Raw genomic sequence first — 17,935 nt, 5'->3', positions numbered from 1 at the left:
ACGTGTCGATAGCCACCGTTTACTGCGAAGAAATGGCGATGGCAAGAGGGGAGAAAAAAAATGTACTATTTATTTCAGGAATGAACAAAACAACATTTAACTTGAACTGCTATTTGGCATACTTTTTTTTGTAGTTAATTCATTGGTGTAAAGGAAGGCCTACACAACATATTATTTACTGGGATATTTTTTTACTTGAACATGTTACATATTGTAACATCTTGCTGTAAAACAAAGGCACATACAGTACAATCCTGTGTTCATCCCAGCACTAATTATATATATATATATATATATATATATATATATATATATATATATATATATATATACATATATATATATATATACACATACACACACACTGTATTACTTCGAATTTGGTACCGCAGCTTTTACTTTAAATTGATCAAAATGACTGCAGCCCTTAAATGAGGGCATTGATTATAAGAGGGTGGCCTTTATTAATAATACTATGCTTTACAAACGCTGCAATGTTTTATTACATGATTTAAGGGATTTTAGAAGCGACGCCGTGAGAGGCTCCGATTTGAAGCACTATACTCTTGTGTTTTTTTGGGGTTTGAATGTAGTACATTTACTGACAGTTACCTAGAGCCTATTAGGTGGGAGTTGGGAGGTCAGGGAGTACTGTACCAGCAAATCAGGAGTGTGTATCTGTGTTGTTAACGGGCGGGACAATGCTGTTGTGGCAGTTCAGTCCAAGAATGTGACGTAGATGTTTTTCTGCACCAAAAATTACCTCAGAATATCAGCTTGATTTTTGTAGAAACTCAATATATCCTACTCGTTTGATTTTTTTTTTTTCTCACTGTAACTTGCTTGTTTGTAATTTCTTCGCAAGAGAAACTGAAACTTAATCTTCTCATGGATAGTAAGCACACTGTTTTTATTTGTACGGGATTGAGTAAGGGAATTACACATGAACTAAAAACAAAACAACAAAACCACCTAAAAGAACTTCAAAAGGACTGCAGTTCTGTACGTGGTTTATCTTGCATTTTCTTTCAGAGCTGTACCATAAAATAAAATGTGCTTACTATGTGTGTGTATATTAGTTTGTAATTTACCTGCTAGATTGAGGCTCCCGTCTCATTGGGGGCGGTACATGTACATAGTCAGTGTTGCGCGCTTAGTTGTTTACTGTGTGTGTTTTTTTACTAGGGTGGAGACAAAAAAACCTTAATGTTTCTTTATTGATAGAGGCGTTTATTCGAGGACGGCCTCTATTATAAAGCTGATAATAGATACGTAATAGATACGCGTCAATACGAGGGCATCTTTAATACAGGGCGGAGCCAAACTGAAGTAATAAGGTGTGTGTGTATCTATCTATCTATCTATCTATCTATCTATCTATCTATCTATCTATCTATATATATACCTTTTAATTTTTGTCGAGAAGATCTCTAGAGAGAGAGAGAGAGAGAGAGAGAGAGAGAGAGAGAGAGAGAGAGAGAGAGAGAGAGAGAGAGAGATACATCCACACACAGGCTACAGTGGGGTTATGTGGTATCATAAACCGTGAGAACGCAGAACCTCGAGATGAAATATTTTCTCATAACACACTGTAACTCATAAGTTATTTTGATATTACGTGGATTTAAAAATATATTATAATATATGTTGTTGTTCAAGATATCTATCAATACTAGTCGGAACAGAACATACCTTTCCGGGTTGCGTCGAATTCAGAACAGTATTGTAGCAATCTTTAAAAAGATGCCACCCATCAGGTAGGTATGTGCCAAAATCCCCAGTACACACACAAAACAAAAACCATCAAGTCTTCTGAACCATTAAAGCACCAGCATTAATTCCTTGCCAACTGTGGTTGTTGTTGTTGTTCTCTTCACAGAAATAGGGAATTAACAACATAATTGACCTCATAAGTGGATGCAAACCAAAACAGTATTAAAACACTCCTGAGGCATCTCTGTAGATATCAGATGCTTCTTATGTTTTGGTAAAGGGGTGTAAAACATCCTTAAGTGATCTGTCACTAAATGTGGATTCTTTATTTGGTATTGTGTTCTCTTTTGTTTGATGCCACTCTCTTTGTTACAAAACAAAGACGGGAAGAGCAACTGTCAGGCAACATGTCAGCAGAAGCAGCTATCTAGCAGGCCCTGAAAGCATTCCCTCTTTTGTTTGTAGTTGCAGATAATGACCGGAGTACAGATAGTTGTGGTTGACTGCACTGAGTGTTATGGGAGAAAGATCCTGGAATGGCTATTGCACAGACAAAACATGCCGCAGTAAACCACAAAGGGGAAAGGAGATTATCTGCGCACCATCCAAACACACACATTATATACACATTATATATATAATTTTTCTTTTAATGTAACAGTACTAGAAATATACATAAACTGGCAAGCCTAATGTTTTGCCTTCAATTAATTCAATATTGCTTTTTGTTCTTCAAAATATCTAATATTAGTGTTAAAACTTAAATTGCTCTTTCAATAAGTAACCATGTTAGACCTGCTATTTTTATATTATCAAAAACAGCAAACCAAAACAAAGATATAACATTATTATTATTTTTTAACCTGATTCAAAATATATCATAAATGCAACCTTGCCAATTAGATTTAAAAAAAAAAAAAGTATTTTAAGTAAATGTAATACTTACTATTTTTTAAAAAAAAATGGTATTACATTAACAAGTGTGACATTCTTCCAATGTATATGGAGATGCCATTAAAATCAGTTACTCATGTATACACTTTTCAAACAGTGCAGAGAAGTTGATTTTAAATAAATACTTAACATTCCTTCTGAATAGCACTTATGCCACACAGTGTCTTTCTTGTGATTTAAATAAATTTACCTTAACAAAGCCAAAGCTCAAGAGAATGTGGTTAGACAATACAAAAAATTCCACAAGATCACTTTATAGAAAGCTTCAATGTCTGAACTGTAATTCAATGCCCTTTTTAGAGATAATACTGTCCACAGTGATCAGTGGCTGGTATATGAAACTTGTCTCAACACTGCAGAGTTCAAACAGCTTTGTACATTTTCAAAGATGAGCTTTGTTTAAAGATCACTCTAATACTTTTGTGTGGAGCTTCGAAACTTAACGCCAGGATTAAAAAGCTTCAGCCCAGCACAGCCCCTCAGTTTCAGTTCCAGTTCCAGAACAGGTATTAGATTCAAGTCAAATAAAAAAAGAGAATGAAAACATCTAAAACCTGACATACAGAATGCAGGACTTAACTCTTCAAAGATCCAATGACAACTTCATCTTTCAGATGAATAGTTTAAAACCGAGAAACCAAACTGCAAGGGATCAAGCAATACCATTATTATACACATGTTGTTTTTTTTTTTTTTTTTTTTTTTTTTTTTTTTTTTAAAGCTATGATAAATAAGGCAAATACAATGTTATTGCATCATTCCTACCAATGCATTATACAATTAGGCACAATGTAGAAATAATACAATACTGTATTAAGGGATATTGATGAGGAAACACTTCCATTAATTACATTTAAAGTGTCATCTAGATTTATGCCAGCAAAAAACTAGAGCTAGAACTCAGGACACAAAATGCTAATATTTTATTTTCTTTCAATACTTTTGAACTTGGCTGTTGCAATCAGCTTTTTACTTCTTAGGATGCATTTTTTGAACAAGAAGTTTAAGCTAGGGTACCGTTTCTGCGATTGCCAGCCAGTATTAGCACCAGCACATTTCATCAACAAACCTAAAAAGAAAACAGCCCTAGGCATCTGAACACCCAGACTAAGAATGAAGCCGCAGTTATTCCTGCTGAAGACAAAACGGTAAGTCTTGTCATAACTTCTGACTTATGTTACCATCTTAAATTATTAAGGGACGTTATTATGAACTGTCTGCATGCAGCAAAGTGTGTGATGAGCATCCAGCATTGCCACCAGCTTAGTCCTGAGACACACAAAGCTTTTTCATTGTACAAAAACAAATAAATAAAACAAGGTTTTGGTTCGGTTTTATCTTTTACTGGTATCGTTTGGTTTTGAATTTTATGCAAGTGTTGGTTTCGGTTTGGTTTGGGATAATGATAACCACTGCATCCCTAATTGGTATAAATGAGATACTGCCACTTATAATGTAACTTATTCTTCTTACTATTTAGCATTACATTAAAAAAGGCAACAGCAAAAATTGAAGAGAGATGTCTGACAAATTAGATAGTGTTGTGTACATGTTCTGCAAGTAGTCTGGAACTGACTGTTGGTAGAGCAATGCAATCAAAAGAACAAACAAAACAAAAATAAAAAACACCTAATAAACTTACTGGAATCCCTATACCATAGCTGTCTAAACCTTAACAGTTATATCATTCCCCCTCAAATCGACACAATATATCCCTCTATAGCAGGTTTGTTGGCTGTAATGCCAATTATGATATTAATGCACTGTTATGTAAACAAAATGTTTGCAAAAACATAAACACAACCGTTTTCAGTTTACATGTGTAAGCTATATTTATCACCAAACCAATTTCTCTTAGCAATCTAATTCCCTTACCTCCATCACGCAAGTTTCGAAACAGTTTTGATGTCCCTCTCCAAACAGGTGGTGTTGCTGCAAGTATCTGCTCCAACTCCTATAAAACACAATACAACTTAGGACTATGTTGTTTGTATTGTATAAATGCTATTAGATATATATTAAGATATTTTTTATTGTAATTGTTTGTCTGTGTTTTTTACTATTGTATTTCATGAAGTAACTAAATTGCCTCAGTGTTGTGCAAAAGTTTTGCATCATAGGACATCTGAAAGGAAAATATTTGTGCTATAAATAAATTAAAAATATACAGTTATGGCCAAAAGTTTTGCATCAACTAAAATGTTATGACTGAGACATAAAAAAAGTATATGAACATAATTTAGATATTATATTTAAAACCATGCAAAGAAATTACAAAATATTGCAAAAGTCTACCGGAAGCCATAATAGTAGTACAGTATTTCATACTAGATTATATTATATTATATTTCACATTTTTCAATTAAGTACATGGAAAACTACTAAGCGTTATGTATTTCAATATGTTAATGTAACATTATTCAGCAAGTTTCATTCGACTTTATAAAGCACATTTAGTTAATTCTATAAGGCAATGCAAAACTTTTGGCCAGAGCTCAGAACTGATTTCAGCTCTGGTAACTGGTGAATTTATTTCTGTCAAAAAGGTCTTACCTGCTTTGAAAGTGACTTCCACTGTCTCCTGTCTAGTAAAGGTTTTTAAAAAAGGCACAGATTAGAGAGACAAAAATAAACAACTTTGAACACACACCATTTTAATACAAATACTAAACTTACTTAAGCAAGTTGATGACCCATTTTGGACCATTCATTTGACTACTACATTAAAGAATATTTCATTACAGTTTAATTAAAGGTCGAGTCATAATATAAATAACCAAAAACACCTTTTGCTATATGGTATTTCAGTAGTTACTAGTAACCAATAAATAGTTCACAACCCTTCATCTAATCTTCAGTAGTGCATTCCAATATGCAATAAAAGTCTTACCTCACAAGACACAAGGAGTCATAAAACAATCACTTAAGTGCTTGTTGTTTAATTAAAGTCTTAAACTTATCACAATTGCCTGATAATAGCTGTGACAATGACCCTCGTCTTGACACATTAGAAGTCATATAAAACGTTCCATATTACTGCTACAGTACAGGCAGTTGCAAATCTCCAGTGTTCAAAAATAGTCGTGAGGACATTGTATCAAATGCTCTTTAGATGAACCCCAAAAGTCGAAAAACACACAACAAAAAAAAAAAGACAAGTAAAAACTGGTTCCATCCATGCATGAGAGCAAATAGGAAGTAATACAAATAACAGTAACACCATTAAAGATATTACATAATGTCACTATATTTACATTATTTTGAGTTATTAAAATTAGTTATTAGTTGAACTGCAGAACTCTTATCCAAAGCGTACTTCAAGCAGCTTTTAGCCTTTAGAATACAACTTGATTTGTCTCAAAAACGTTTCAGACCTAAAGAACACTTACAAAATGCTACAGTACATGCTAGATAATAAATAAATACATAGTTATTGTATCTGGTAATATTGGCTTGCTTTTACTAAGCAGGTAGTTTTAGTATCACCATGCGCTCTGGTTTCAGTGTTTGTGTGTCCTACTTATTTTAGCCATTCTGGTATTCAGCAGCATTAATGTTAGTATTTCTTCTTTTATACTACTATAGGATTTTTAGACAGCGGTCTGTTTTGTTTACTCAAAGCACTGAAACGTTCAAGTGCAGAATGAAATATTTTGAATCTGTGCATCAGCATGTGCTCTGCCAACAGGGAGAATTACCCTTATGTCATCAACACACTATGCTAATGTTAAGCTCTTTACTAAGCAACGCTAAAAAGCACTTGACAGCATAAGTCTGTAATAGGCTGTAGAAAGAAAAGCCAAACTACATTTATCTCTTGACGGCAAAACTGACACATTTACAAGCAATGAACTAAAAAACATCAGTTCTACAGCCCATTTATCTAAGTGTTCTTGTGCCTTTTCCAATACAGTCAGCTATTTACCCACGGTCAAAAGTTCTTCGGTAGTATTCCTTATTTACTCTGTGGCTGGTGCCTTGCTATGAGACTGCTCAAAGTCTAAATTCTAAAAAGGATGACAATTTACACTGGCAAAATCTGAAACACAACACGATTCGAGGCAAACAGAACCTAACAGCTTCTGTCTGTCCACATAGCAACCAACTAGAAAAGGCTTGAGCAATGGTTCAAGTACTTTGAAGGAAACTTGAAATTCTCAACACACAATTAGAATTGAAACTGTGCAAACACAAGTGAACTTCAAATCTCACAAATGCCTTTGGTTATATGCAATCTAAAAAAAAAATAAAATTAAGGTTACCGGTAAAAATAGTAAGCCTAAATTGTTGGATTTATGTTGTAGAGACATAAATCCAAATCCATTTTATGTTGATTGTTAAATCAAAGATACTTATCTGAATGTAATTGATACTGTGCATTCCATTTTTGTATTTTTACCTCAGAGTTTATGATTGAGTGTTTAAAGTTATACATGAGCCATCTACTGACCATTACCAAACAGTTGTATCTATAAGACCCCACCCTGACTATTCCTACAGCCGCTCCCACCGCCAAAATCAACAGGTGTAAAAGCATAAAATCCTCTACCTTGAAAAGCTTTATCGAAGACCACCAAAATGCAATTTTTATGTTGCCAGAGCTTGGTTTAAAACAACCCTTGCCACATTATCAGACAGTAAGAAAGATTACATTGTATATCATACTTAATTTTAATAGTGATTGCAGGCAAAAAAACAAACCTGTGACAAGTTGTGTAAAACACCTATATGAATATAGTACAAATCATAATCTGAAGAAATGAAGATGTGGTTACAGATTGGGCTGTGTGGATATTACTTTCAATATTGAGATATGCAAATCCCAAACTGTTGAAACACTGGCTAACCACTGTTTTATAATAGTGTTCACAACCTCATTTTCTCACTGATACCATCTACACGGCACTATTATTCATTAGGATTGTCAAGATTAAAATTTTTCTTCTTCTGTACAACTGTTACAAAAGGAGGTAATTTCCCTTTACATTTACAGTAACACACTTTCCATTTTCTGTAAAGAACTTGTGGTGTTGGTATGTTCAAAAGGACTGTTAATTATCTTTTTTTTTCAAAGGAAACTGTACTCCTCAGATCCAGTGCTGTGTATGAATTTACCATTTGTTCACTTTTACTATTGTATCGGGGCTGTTGATATTTTATTTGTGTGAACTGTTGTTTAATGCACAAATGTTAGGCAGTTTATTTCCGTTTGCAAATGTATTAAAAAGGATTAAAAATAGATCTATGGCATGCTGCAAACCTGTGGATAAAGTTTTTAACTCTCAGTGTTAGAAAAAAGCACTTACACTCAGTCAAACACAAAAGATAAAGCCTGAATATAGAAATGACGACCAAAAGCCTTACAATGATTTATCAAGTATTCCCACTAATATTGCGCTTATTTGCTACAAGGTAGATGTTGTAAATCGTTAATAAATTGTTGTCAAAGCTTTTTTTTTTTTTTTTTTTTTTTTTTTTCCACAGCCAACAAATCTTTTATTACATGTTCCAAAAGAAGGGAAGATGCACGGTTTCTAGTAAGCATTTTATGTGTTTGCCTAAGATTAAAACAGACTTTGCAAGAGGATTTATGTTAATACTTTAACCAAATTATTGTTTTTATCTGTTGAGATCATAAAACTAAACGATGTCTCCTTTGAGATAATTAACTATCAGCATACTTCTCACAACTAGTATCTTCACTGAGTACACATCTCCATGGACTTTACAACCAAAGCATAAAACCATACATTTCATGAAGACGTTTCCTCACACATACTAAGAACACCAGAAGTGTCACTATCACTTATGGAACAAGGCATACTTAGGATAAAAAACATTGTGTTCGTAAACATTTTCCTTCATATAAGAATAATTCATGTCAGTAACTAGTACACTATATTCAATAGTAATCACTGTATATCACAGACAATGAAAAAAACAACTGTAAAATAGTGTCAGTTACATAAAAAAACAAAAAAACTGTCCATAAGGCTTGTACTGAAAAAAAAGAAAGAAAGAACTGCGATAACACTATAAATAGGGTTTGGAAACTCCATGAGAAGCAAGCATGATGTGTTGAAATTGTTTTGGGAGTAAAGACTCCTTACTGATCACCACCTAAAGCAAGAATTGATTACTTAACATTTTAAATTACAAATTTAATTATTTGTTTACCAACAAATAGTGCCTTTGGAACCCCAACTGTTTTGTGGTGAATACTTTTGGTAACACAGCTGAGCACTAAAAGTGATGCTGGTTAAGCTGTTAGCTTCATGTAGTGGTTGTGTCTCACTGGGTTATTTACAATCATGGGTATTTCAGACAATCTATGAAGACACTAAATTTCCTAAATACACACCTGAGTGTGTGCTAAGCATCACCTGCAAACAATTCATGATTTACCCCTTACATGTTCAGATCTATTTTGATAGCACATCTATATCAATGGGATTAGGAAGATTATTCTTGCATACCACATGAAAGAAGACTATAGAATAATACACGTGGATAGCTGTTAAATTGTAATGCATCACCTTTAGAAAGTATGAATATTTTACAGTAGGCGAATACATAAGTTTCCTGAACAATATCCTGTCTCCTATAAAGAGAACACACACGTTCTTCTAGTACTGTACATTCAATTACTTGCTTGGGCTACTGTTTGTAAGCAAATAATTCTATGTATTTATTTTCATCACTTACATTTGGGCTCATCCATTGTGACAGACTCAATGAAATTTTGCGGGGTCATGTAGAGTTGGCCCTCATATTCAACAGAGGAAAACATGCGGAATCTTTGCTCATGAGAAGAAATGTAGACATCTCCATCTTCAAAATCCAGACCTCTGGACTAAAACAAAGCAAACACAAAACTCTTTTAAATTCACACATTCCCATAACTCAATGACTTGTCTTCAGTATGACTTTACTGTAATTGTACCTCACAAATTAATTCCACTTGTACTTCCAATATCTACATAGGTCTCAAATGTGCAGTTTAAAAAAAAAAAAAAAACTTAAGTTATAACAAACATATATTTTCATTTTAAAATGATGTCTGTGACTGCATTACTTCCTTGTTAATTTCACCCCAGCAGTGTCTTCTGGGTGAAAGCCTCTTACTGGCTGAAAGAATGTGAATCAGTTGGAGAAGCAGCTGATTGGTTATTGACAAGAAATAAGCCAGTGATAAGGCGGGGATAAATTCACTGTCTAGGTCAAAAGACAGGAAGTGGAATACATGGCTTACAAACAGAGATGTATTTAACATAGTGTAGTACCAGATATAAGGTTAGCTTAAACATGTGTTATAAATTGCACATTTGAGACTGATATAATTAATAGATGTTAATTGCAGAGAACATTTATGGAACTATTGTGTTACTGTAGCTACAACTACTTTAACTTTATCTTAAATTTACCTTACACATTTATGTACGGCTAATTGTGATATTGTTTATACAATAGCATGTTATCAAAGTAGAATAGTTTTCAATAAAATTTAAAGTTATGTATATTGTACTGCATCTTAATAGCAACTTAATGTGGACTCATAAGAGCATTTTCTACCAATGTAGAAGGCCAGTGTAGGACCTGGTTTTTGCAATGATGACTCCCATAACCAGATTTCTAAAAATGGTGATTCATTGTCATGGGAGTCTGGCTGGGGTAAATGGGCTTCAAATCAATCAATCTATCTTTATTTTTATATAGCACCTTTCATGACAGACCACATTACAAGGACACAAACATTAATAAATAGTACAAAAGTAACAATAAACAGTAAAAATTAACAGAATAAAAACAAAACCGTAAAACAAGCAATAAAGGGTAAGAAAACATTTAAAAATATGTAAGATAGATTATAAAAATGTGTTTTTAACCTAGACAGCAACAGTGGGAGCTTTCCTTAAAGGGCTAGGCAGGTCATTCCATAATTTAGGGGTTTTATAGCTGAATGCTCTGCCACCTACTGTATTTGGAACAGTAAGTAATCTTTCATCCTGTGGTCAGAGTGAGCATCTAGGAACATATGGGGTTAAAAGATAATTTAAGCAAGGTGGGCAAGACCATTTAAAGCCTTATAGGTTAAAAGCAGTACCTTAATCTATCCTAAACCGGACAGGAAGCCAAAGATGTTGCACAGGGGTAATGTGTTCTTGTCTCAGTCCCTGTTAAAACTTTAGTAGCAGCATTTTGTACAAGTTGCAGATGAGAAATAACAAGACTAGAAGTAACAGAGAGTAGGCATTACAGTAATCAATCCTTGAAGATACAAAAGCATGCATCAGGTTCTATATGCGGGAAAGAATACTTTTCAATTTGGCGATATTTCTTAGATGGAAGAGATTTTGGTCATATTTCTAAATTTTCTAAATGACTGACATCTCCAAAGACTCCAACAACCAATCAGAGATGATTGTACATACCTTTCAAAACAAAAGTTAGACAGACAGAAAGCTAGACGAACGTGTTTTATTAGGCGATCACAAGTGCAAGCTTACCAGAAATAATACTAAATCTGAGATATTTAGAAACCCAAAAATACATTAACAAAATATGTATATAAATATGAAATACATACAGTATAAATTCCAGGGATGGCTCTCCAAACAAAATGCATTTCACTAAAGCCCCAGGCCACTAGAGATTCCTTTTATTACGAGGTGCTGCATTTCAGTATCATAGCTGGATTTTTTCTGGCTCAAAAATAGGCTTAGGTAGTGACTAAGCGCGGTCAGTCCGGCTTCGTTGTCACGGCCAACTTAACACCCATGCCCATTCCTACCATTCAGATTTGGCTTATAAGTCCAGGAATGCCAGGTTTTAGCCGGAGTAACATTATAAAACCTTTGGTAAGGCACAGTTGAGAAATTTGGGGCTTTTTAAATCCCATTTTCTGCAATTTTGCATGAGCTAATGAGTAGGTGAACTGAAAAAGAATAATTGACTGGGAAATAAAGATCAGATTTTTTTAGACCTACCTCTGACAAAGATATCATGTCATATGTGGTATTTGGCTCATCCCTTCATGCAGAAGTGGTTCAGTTTACCCTCTCAGCATCAGCAGTAACCAAAGAGAGCCCATGTCTCAAAAGAAAGTGGCTAAACAAAGCCTTTCAATATATGTTACTTCAGCCACTTAACATGTATATAGCAAGTGTTCCTTGTTTTGAATTATTTACAGGTTATTGAATAAACAAAGTAACTTGACTTCAACTCATCCGATGTCAGTACTTGATGGCTAGTTGTAATTAGTAATGTTAAACTATTGTAATGTTGCAAAGTATTTTCTATTTTGGCCAGCTTATAATATTTACACTAAGATTATGTTATAAGTATTGTTAGAATTAAACAGATGTAGAATATTTAGGTTGCTATATGACAGGTGTTATTTTGTTCTGAATACACTACAACCAAAATTATTATTTGGTGGTTTGAGCAATATTATGCTAATGTTGCTTTAATTGGAAGACATACGCGCTGTGACGTTGCTGCTCATTGAGTTCTGTGTATTTTAATTCAGTAAACAAAAGAAAAAAAAAAATTGCGCCTAAGGAAATAGGGTACAGAACGAAGAAACCTTGTCTTGGACATTGTTTGAACACTGTGAACCCGGCTAAGCTTTACCGGCTTACACTGTTATGCTGTCTGCTTGTGCACACGCATTTGCCTTTTTACTCTTGGTAGCGTAAGGGACCAGAGTTCGGGTAATTGAATACACAAAGAGGTTGCACCCTGTGCATTCAAATAGGAAACTATTCAAAATTCCCATCCCTATAATAATAAACACTTTTAAAATAATATTCATAATACAAAATAATAACAATCCTACTTGGAGCGTTGTCACTTGTGTAGCCTCTCGCAAGTCAGCGCCAATCTTGCTGAGTGATACCAATGAGTCCTGGAAAGATTATGAATGGCATTTTTGACCTAAACACATCGGATCCCAAATCAAAAAGTTAGACAATTCGATTGCGTATCTGGGTATCCATCGGGACATCTTACTGTGAGACTGGATATGATGTAAAATTGTAAACGAAATGTTGAGTTCACAACATATAAAGCTGCTGTTTTAACTGCAAGTCTGGAAAACTGACGCCAAACAAGGCAAAACTTTTTTTTTTTTTTTTTGCTGTCATAATGAAGCCTCCACTCTAAATGTTAGTCTTCACTTTTTTCATAATTACACTATGATTTATTGATTTCAGTGCTTTCCTTTTGGCTGACTGGTTGCTTAGTTGTAGAAAACCCGATTTGTAAAAGATTTGCCACAGGAACGAGAACCAGCACAGCACTTCAGTATGCAGTATCAGATTCTGACTGTACAACAAATATGACGCACGGCAGGAAAGTTAGGATTAGTTCGTAGTTAATTTTTTTAAAAATGGTTTGTAAATTAATTTTCAGTTTTTTGACACACTGGCCCGTTTTCCTGAATTCATGAAACGGAAGCTATATGCACTACATATATGCTTCATAACTTCATAACTACCGGCCAAACTGCGCTCTCTACCAGGGCATGGTTAACGTCGAACCCTGCTGCTAGACTGTGGTTGCTTATTGATTCATTAGTGAAACAGCTTTATTTTGTTGGGGGGTGGGGCGTCCGGCATTTTCGTATCTCAAAGGTGGCAACCCTAGCCTGAGGTGAAAGTATGAGTGTAGCTTGCAGACATTCTTTGCTATCTAAAAGTAGAGCTTCCTCTTTGCTGAGTCGGTCACTCTGACTGCTGTCTAGATATTTTATTTTATTTTGTTGATAGAACCGATTTAACCATCAATCATCCGAGCTGTCACGTCCTTTAATTTCTCAACGAAAGATCAATTTGTCCATATAACGTTAGTTTTCGCCACGGCCGTTAACTTTTGTGATTACCTCGCCGCTTCACAGTCATCTTCTACCACTCGTGCTCTCTTTGTCTGAAGAACTGAGTAATTTTTCCCGTCTTATCCACTGCGACTTCAGTTTATCTTTCTCCTGCGAATTCACCGCCTACTCTCCTCCGAATCCACTTGACCACTCAGTGACAGCAGGGACGGGAGTTCACTCAACTGGCCTCACTCTACTGTCGCTACTGCTGACCGCAGACTTAACGGAATGACACGCGACCCCTGTCGGGGGGATGACCGCATTGCATGAAAATGCACTACTCGTTTCGCCCTTCTAAAAATAGGCTTCTATTGAGACGATTTAAATGCAATTTTTGGTATTTTTTGTTGGGCGGCTCGAAATAACGCTTAGGTGGTCCACCCAAGATTTTACATAGCAAAAAAAATCACTGCATAGGTTTTGATTTTAAAGCACAGCATTACTGGAGAGCGTACTAAATTGCTTTACACAACCAAAAATGCTTACCAACTTGAAATTGATATATATATATATATATATATATATATATATATATATATATATATATATATATATATATATATATATATATATATAATATATATATAGCCTTCGGAATTAAAACATATGAAAATAGTTTTTTTTTTCGTTTACCTACGCATCCTACCCCACAACTTCCAAGTGAAAAAAATATTCTAGAAATTAGTAGAAAATTAATTAAAAATAAAAACTGAAATTGCTTGGTTGGATAAGTGTCCATCCCCCTTGTAATAGCAATGCTAAATTAGCTCAGGTGTAACCAATCGCCTTCAAAATCACACACCAAGTTAAGTGGCCTCCATCTGTGTTAAATTGTAGTGATTCACACGATTTCAGAATAAATTCAGCAGTTCCTGTAGATTCCTTCTGATTGGTATTGCATTTCAAAGCAAAAGACTCAACCATGAGCACCAAGGAGCTTTCAAAAGAACTCTGGGACAAAGCTGTTGAAAGGCACTGATCAGGGGATGGGTATAAAAAATATCAAAGGCCTTGAATATCCCTTGGAGCATGGTCAAGACGATTACTAAGAAGTGGAAGGTGTATGGCACCACCAAGACCCTATCTAGATCAGGCCGTCCCTCTAAATTGGATGACCAAGCAAGAAGGAGACTGATCAGAGAGGCTACCAGGAGGCCAATGGCAACTTTGCAAGAGTTACAGACTTTTATGGTCAAGACTGGTCAAAGTTTGCATGTGACAACAATATCCCAAGCACTCCACAAATCTGGCCTGTACTGTAGGGTGTCAAGAAGGAAGCCATTACTCAAGAAAGCCCACACTGAATCCCGTTTGAAGTATGCAAAAAAAACACTCAGGAGATTCTGTAGCCATGTGGCAAAAAGTTTTATGGTCTGATGAAACTAAAATGGAACTTTCTGGCCTAAATGCAAAGCGTTATGTTTGGCGCAAACCCAACACAGCGCATCACCCAAAGAACCCCATCCCTACTGTGAAGCATGGTGGTGGCAGCATCATGTTATGGGGATGTTTCTCATCTGCAGGGACCGGGGCACTTGTCAGGATATTAGGGAAAATGAATGGAGCAAAGTACAGAGAAGTCCTTGAGGAAAACCTGCTGCCCTCTGCAAGAAAGCTGAAACTGGGACGGAAGTTCACCTTTCAGCATGACAACGGCCCAAAGCACACAGCCTAAGCTACACTGGATTGGCTAAGGAACAAAAAGGTAACTGTCCCGAGTGGCCCAGTCACAGCCCCGACCTAAATGCAATCGAAAATTTGTGACATGACTTGAAGATTGCTGTCCATCAACGCTCCCAAAGGAACTTGACAGAGCTTGAACACTTTTGTACAGAAAAATGGTCAAATATTGCCAAATCTAGGTATGCAAAGTTGGTAGTCCCAACACTCAGATGTAATTGCTGCCAAAGGTGCTTCCACCAAATATTAACTCAGGGGGGTGGAGACTTATCCAATTATGATCTTTCAGTTTTGTATATATATATATATATATATATATATATATATATATATATATATATATATATATATATATATATATATATCACACACACACATATATAATTTTTCTCAATAAAAACTTTTTCCCCTTAACAGTGTGGAGTATGGTGTGTAGATAAGTGGAAAAAAAATCCTCATTTAAATGCATGAAACTCTGAGGCACTGACACAACAAAATGTGAAAAAGTTCAAGGGGGTGTAGACTTTATATAGGCACTGTGTGTGTGTGTGTGTGTGTGTGTGTGTGTGTGTATATATATATATATACACACACACACACACACACACACACACACACACACACACAGAGTTTTTTTTTTTTTTTTTTAACAGAAAATGTTGATGAATTGACAGATCTATCTGATGGCGAACTTCACATTATGTACCCGTCAAAGAATTTTGTTGAATAATGAAAACCTGACACAGTATTTAGGAAATTATTTCTGATCCTAGATCCTGACAGTTGTGGCTACCTTCGATACCATTACAGTTTTTAGGTAGATCACTAAATTACACTTATGGAGACATATCTATATAAAAATTAATGAGTACATTTTAAAACTGATTTCTTACCTTTAAACTAGGTAATCTTAAGGTATATTTATCATGGAGCGAAAGCGTTATTCTTTTAATAATTTTCAGACTCTCAGCTGTTTAGAAAGGTATAATACGGTGTACTTCCGGTGGATATTTGTCCTGATACACAAACCGAAAGTCATGTTATGTCAGTCAGATCTCAAACAGGTAAATGTTCACAGGAGCGGAAGGGTTAAAAAGTGAAGTGGCAATAGGGTGTAACACACATTTAATTACAGTAACCAGATCCAGTTCACAAAGCAAGGAAACATGCTCTAAAGTTTCTTTGGGTGCTGTACGACCAAGGGTAAGAGTATCATTATTATTGTTAGATAACACATCTAAATCTGGTACACAGTTAGGTATCTGATTTCTAATGTCAGTGACTTTCTTGTTAAAGTGATTCATAAAGTCATCACAACATTGTTGAGCACTTGATATACCAGTCTCTGAATGTGGAGTTCTTGTTTCTTTCAAGATGATCTTGCTAGAGATAGTTCAGCTCTATATTTTGAAATATTATGTTTCCAAATGAGATAATGGACCTGAAGTTTAGTAGCTCTCCATCTACGTTCCGATCTGCGACATGAAAGTTTGTCCAGGCGCGTTGTGTTATTAAACCATGGGAAAACCATTTATAAGGTGCAATAGTATCTAAGGTGTTTGTTAGAGTGCTGTTATAATTATCCACCCACTGATCCCGACTGGGTAAAATCTGCAGTGGAATTTAGAGATTGAGTTTTAAAACAACATGCCGGGAGTTTCACAGAGTCGTTTCTATCTCTAAAGTAGGTCAAAGCTTGACAGTTAGAATAAAATTGCCATGCATTACTGAAGCTAGCGGTCAACACCACCAAACCTTATTCTTCAATCAGAAGTGGGATTTTTGTGAACAAAAACAGAGTAAGCTCTATGTCGTATGCAATCGAATTGTATGCAAGAAGAAAAAAGTAACCCAAATGGAAATGTGGAAAAGATCTGTCACGGACATGTCAATAGGGTGAAAACAACATGGCACTGAAACAGTTAATGTTCACTGGAAATGTAACAAGTTCCTGTAAATGAACTTTATTATGAGACTCAAACAATAATTGTGTACCAAATCCAAAGAGTCTACTGAATGTACAGTATCATAGTATGTTGTCTGTATCACTGAGACCATGGTTAAAACAATGTGGCAGTGAAATGATTCATTTTTACTGTACAACAGAGGCCACTGTACAGTCACAGCCACACACACACATTTGGTATTGTGACAGGGCAGTAGCCCTGAACATGTACATATTCTCAGATTTTTGGTTGTGTAAATAAAGTTTATAATGTTTTAATTTAAGTTTAGCAGGGATGGGGTTAAAATCTCATCTCTGTCAATTCCACGTGCAGGTGGAGAGAATGTATAGTTTAGTGAAGGTGCTGCTAAGCCTGAACCTTAGTTTTGTTTATTTGTTTAACAAAAGAGCGCAAACACACTTAACTGCAGTTACTGCCGCTGGGTTTACTATTCCTGCCGTGGACTAGCCTTGACCGCATGCCACTTGATCAACAAAAGCGTGTCTCACAAACTCAACATGTACCCCCAGTCGATCGAAAAACTTTTATTATGTCAACAAGAAAAAACTAATTTGACTTGGCTCTTGTGAATCTTATTTACAGTAACTGAAATCGGCGTGCACAGAAATTCCGAAAAAATAGCTTGACACACCTGTCAAATGTAATTTTCAGTGTAATGAAAAATGACGCACTCTGTGTATGGACTGATCCCTCAGCCTGCTGTTGTGGTAGCCTACTCTCTCTCTCTGCGCATTGCTGTTTACTG

At 35.3% G+C, this 17,935-nt stretch overlaps 1 protein-coding gene across 5 annotated transcripts in view; it reads right to left on the bottom strand.

Annotated features, from left to right (window-relative positions):
* LOC121298311 (calcium uptake protein 3, mitochondrial-like) overlaps positions 1 to 17,935 on the bottom strand; it is a 49,956-nt gene that overhangs the window by 21,657 nt on the left and 10,364 nt on the right. For all 5 annotated transcript variants that reach the window (XM_041225369.1, XM_041225385.1, XM_041225405.1 and 2 more), the window contains exons 2-4: positions 9,373 to 9,520; positions 5,221 to 5,252; positions 4,543 to 4,621 (exon numbers count right to left, since the gene is read on the bottom strand). In XM_041225369.1, coding sequence (XP_041081303.1) covers positions 4,543 to 4,621; positions 5,221 to 5,252; positions 9,373 to 9,520 — 259 coding nt within the window. The remainder of the gene's footprint in view (positions 1 to 4,542; positions 4,622 to 5,220; positions 5,253 to 9,372; positions 9,521 to 17,935) is intronic.

Source organism: Polyodon spathula, chromosome 2, assembly GCF_017654505.1.
Source record: "Polyodon spathula isolate WHYD16114869_AA chromosome 2, ASM1765450v1, whole genome shotgun sequence".
NCBI lineage: Eukaryota > Metazoa > Chordata > Actinopteri > Acipenseriformes > Polyodontidae > Polyodon > Polyodon spathula.
Note: the sequence above shows the minus strand (reverse complement) of the source record. Positions and strands in the feature narration are given on the sequence as shown.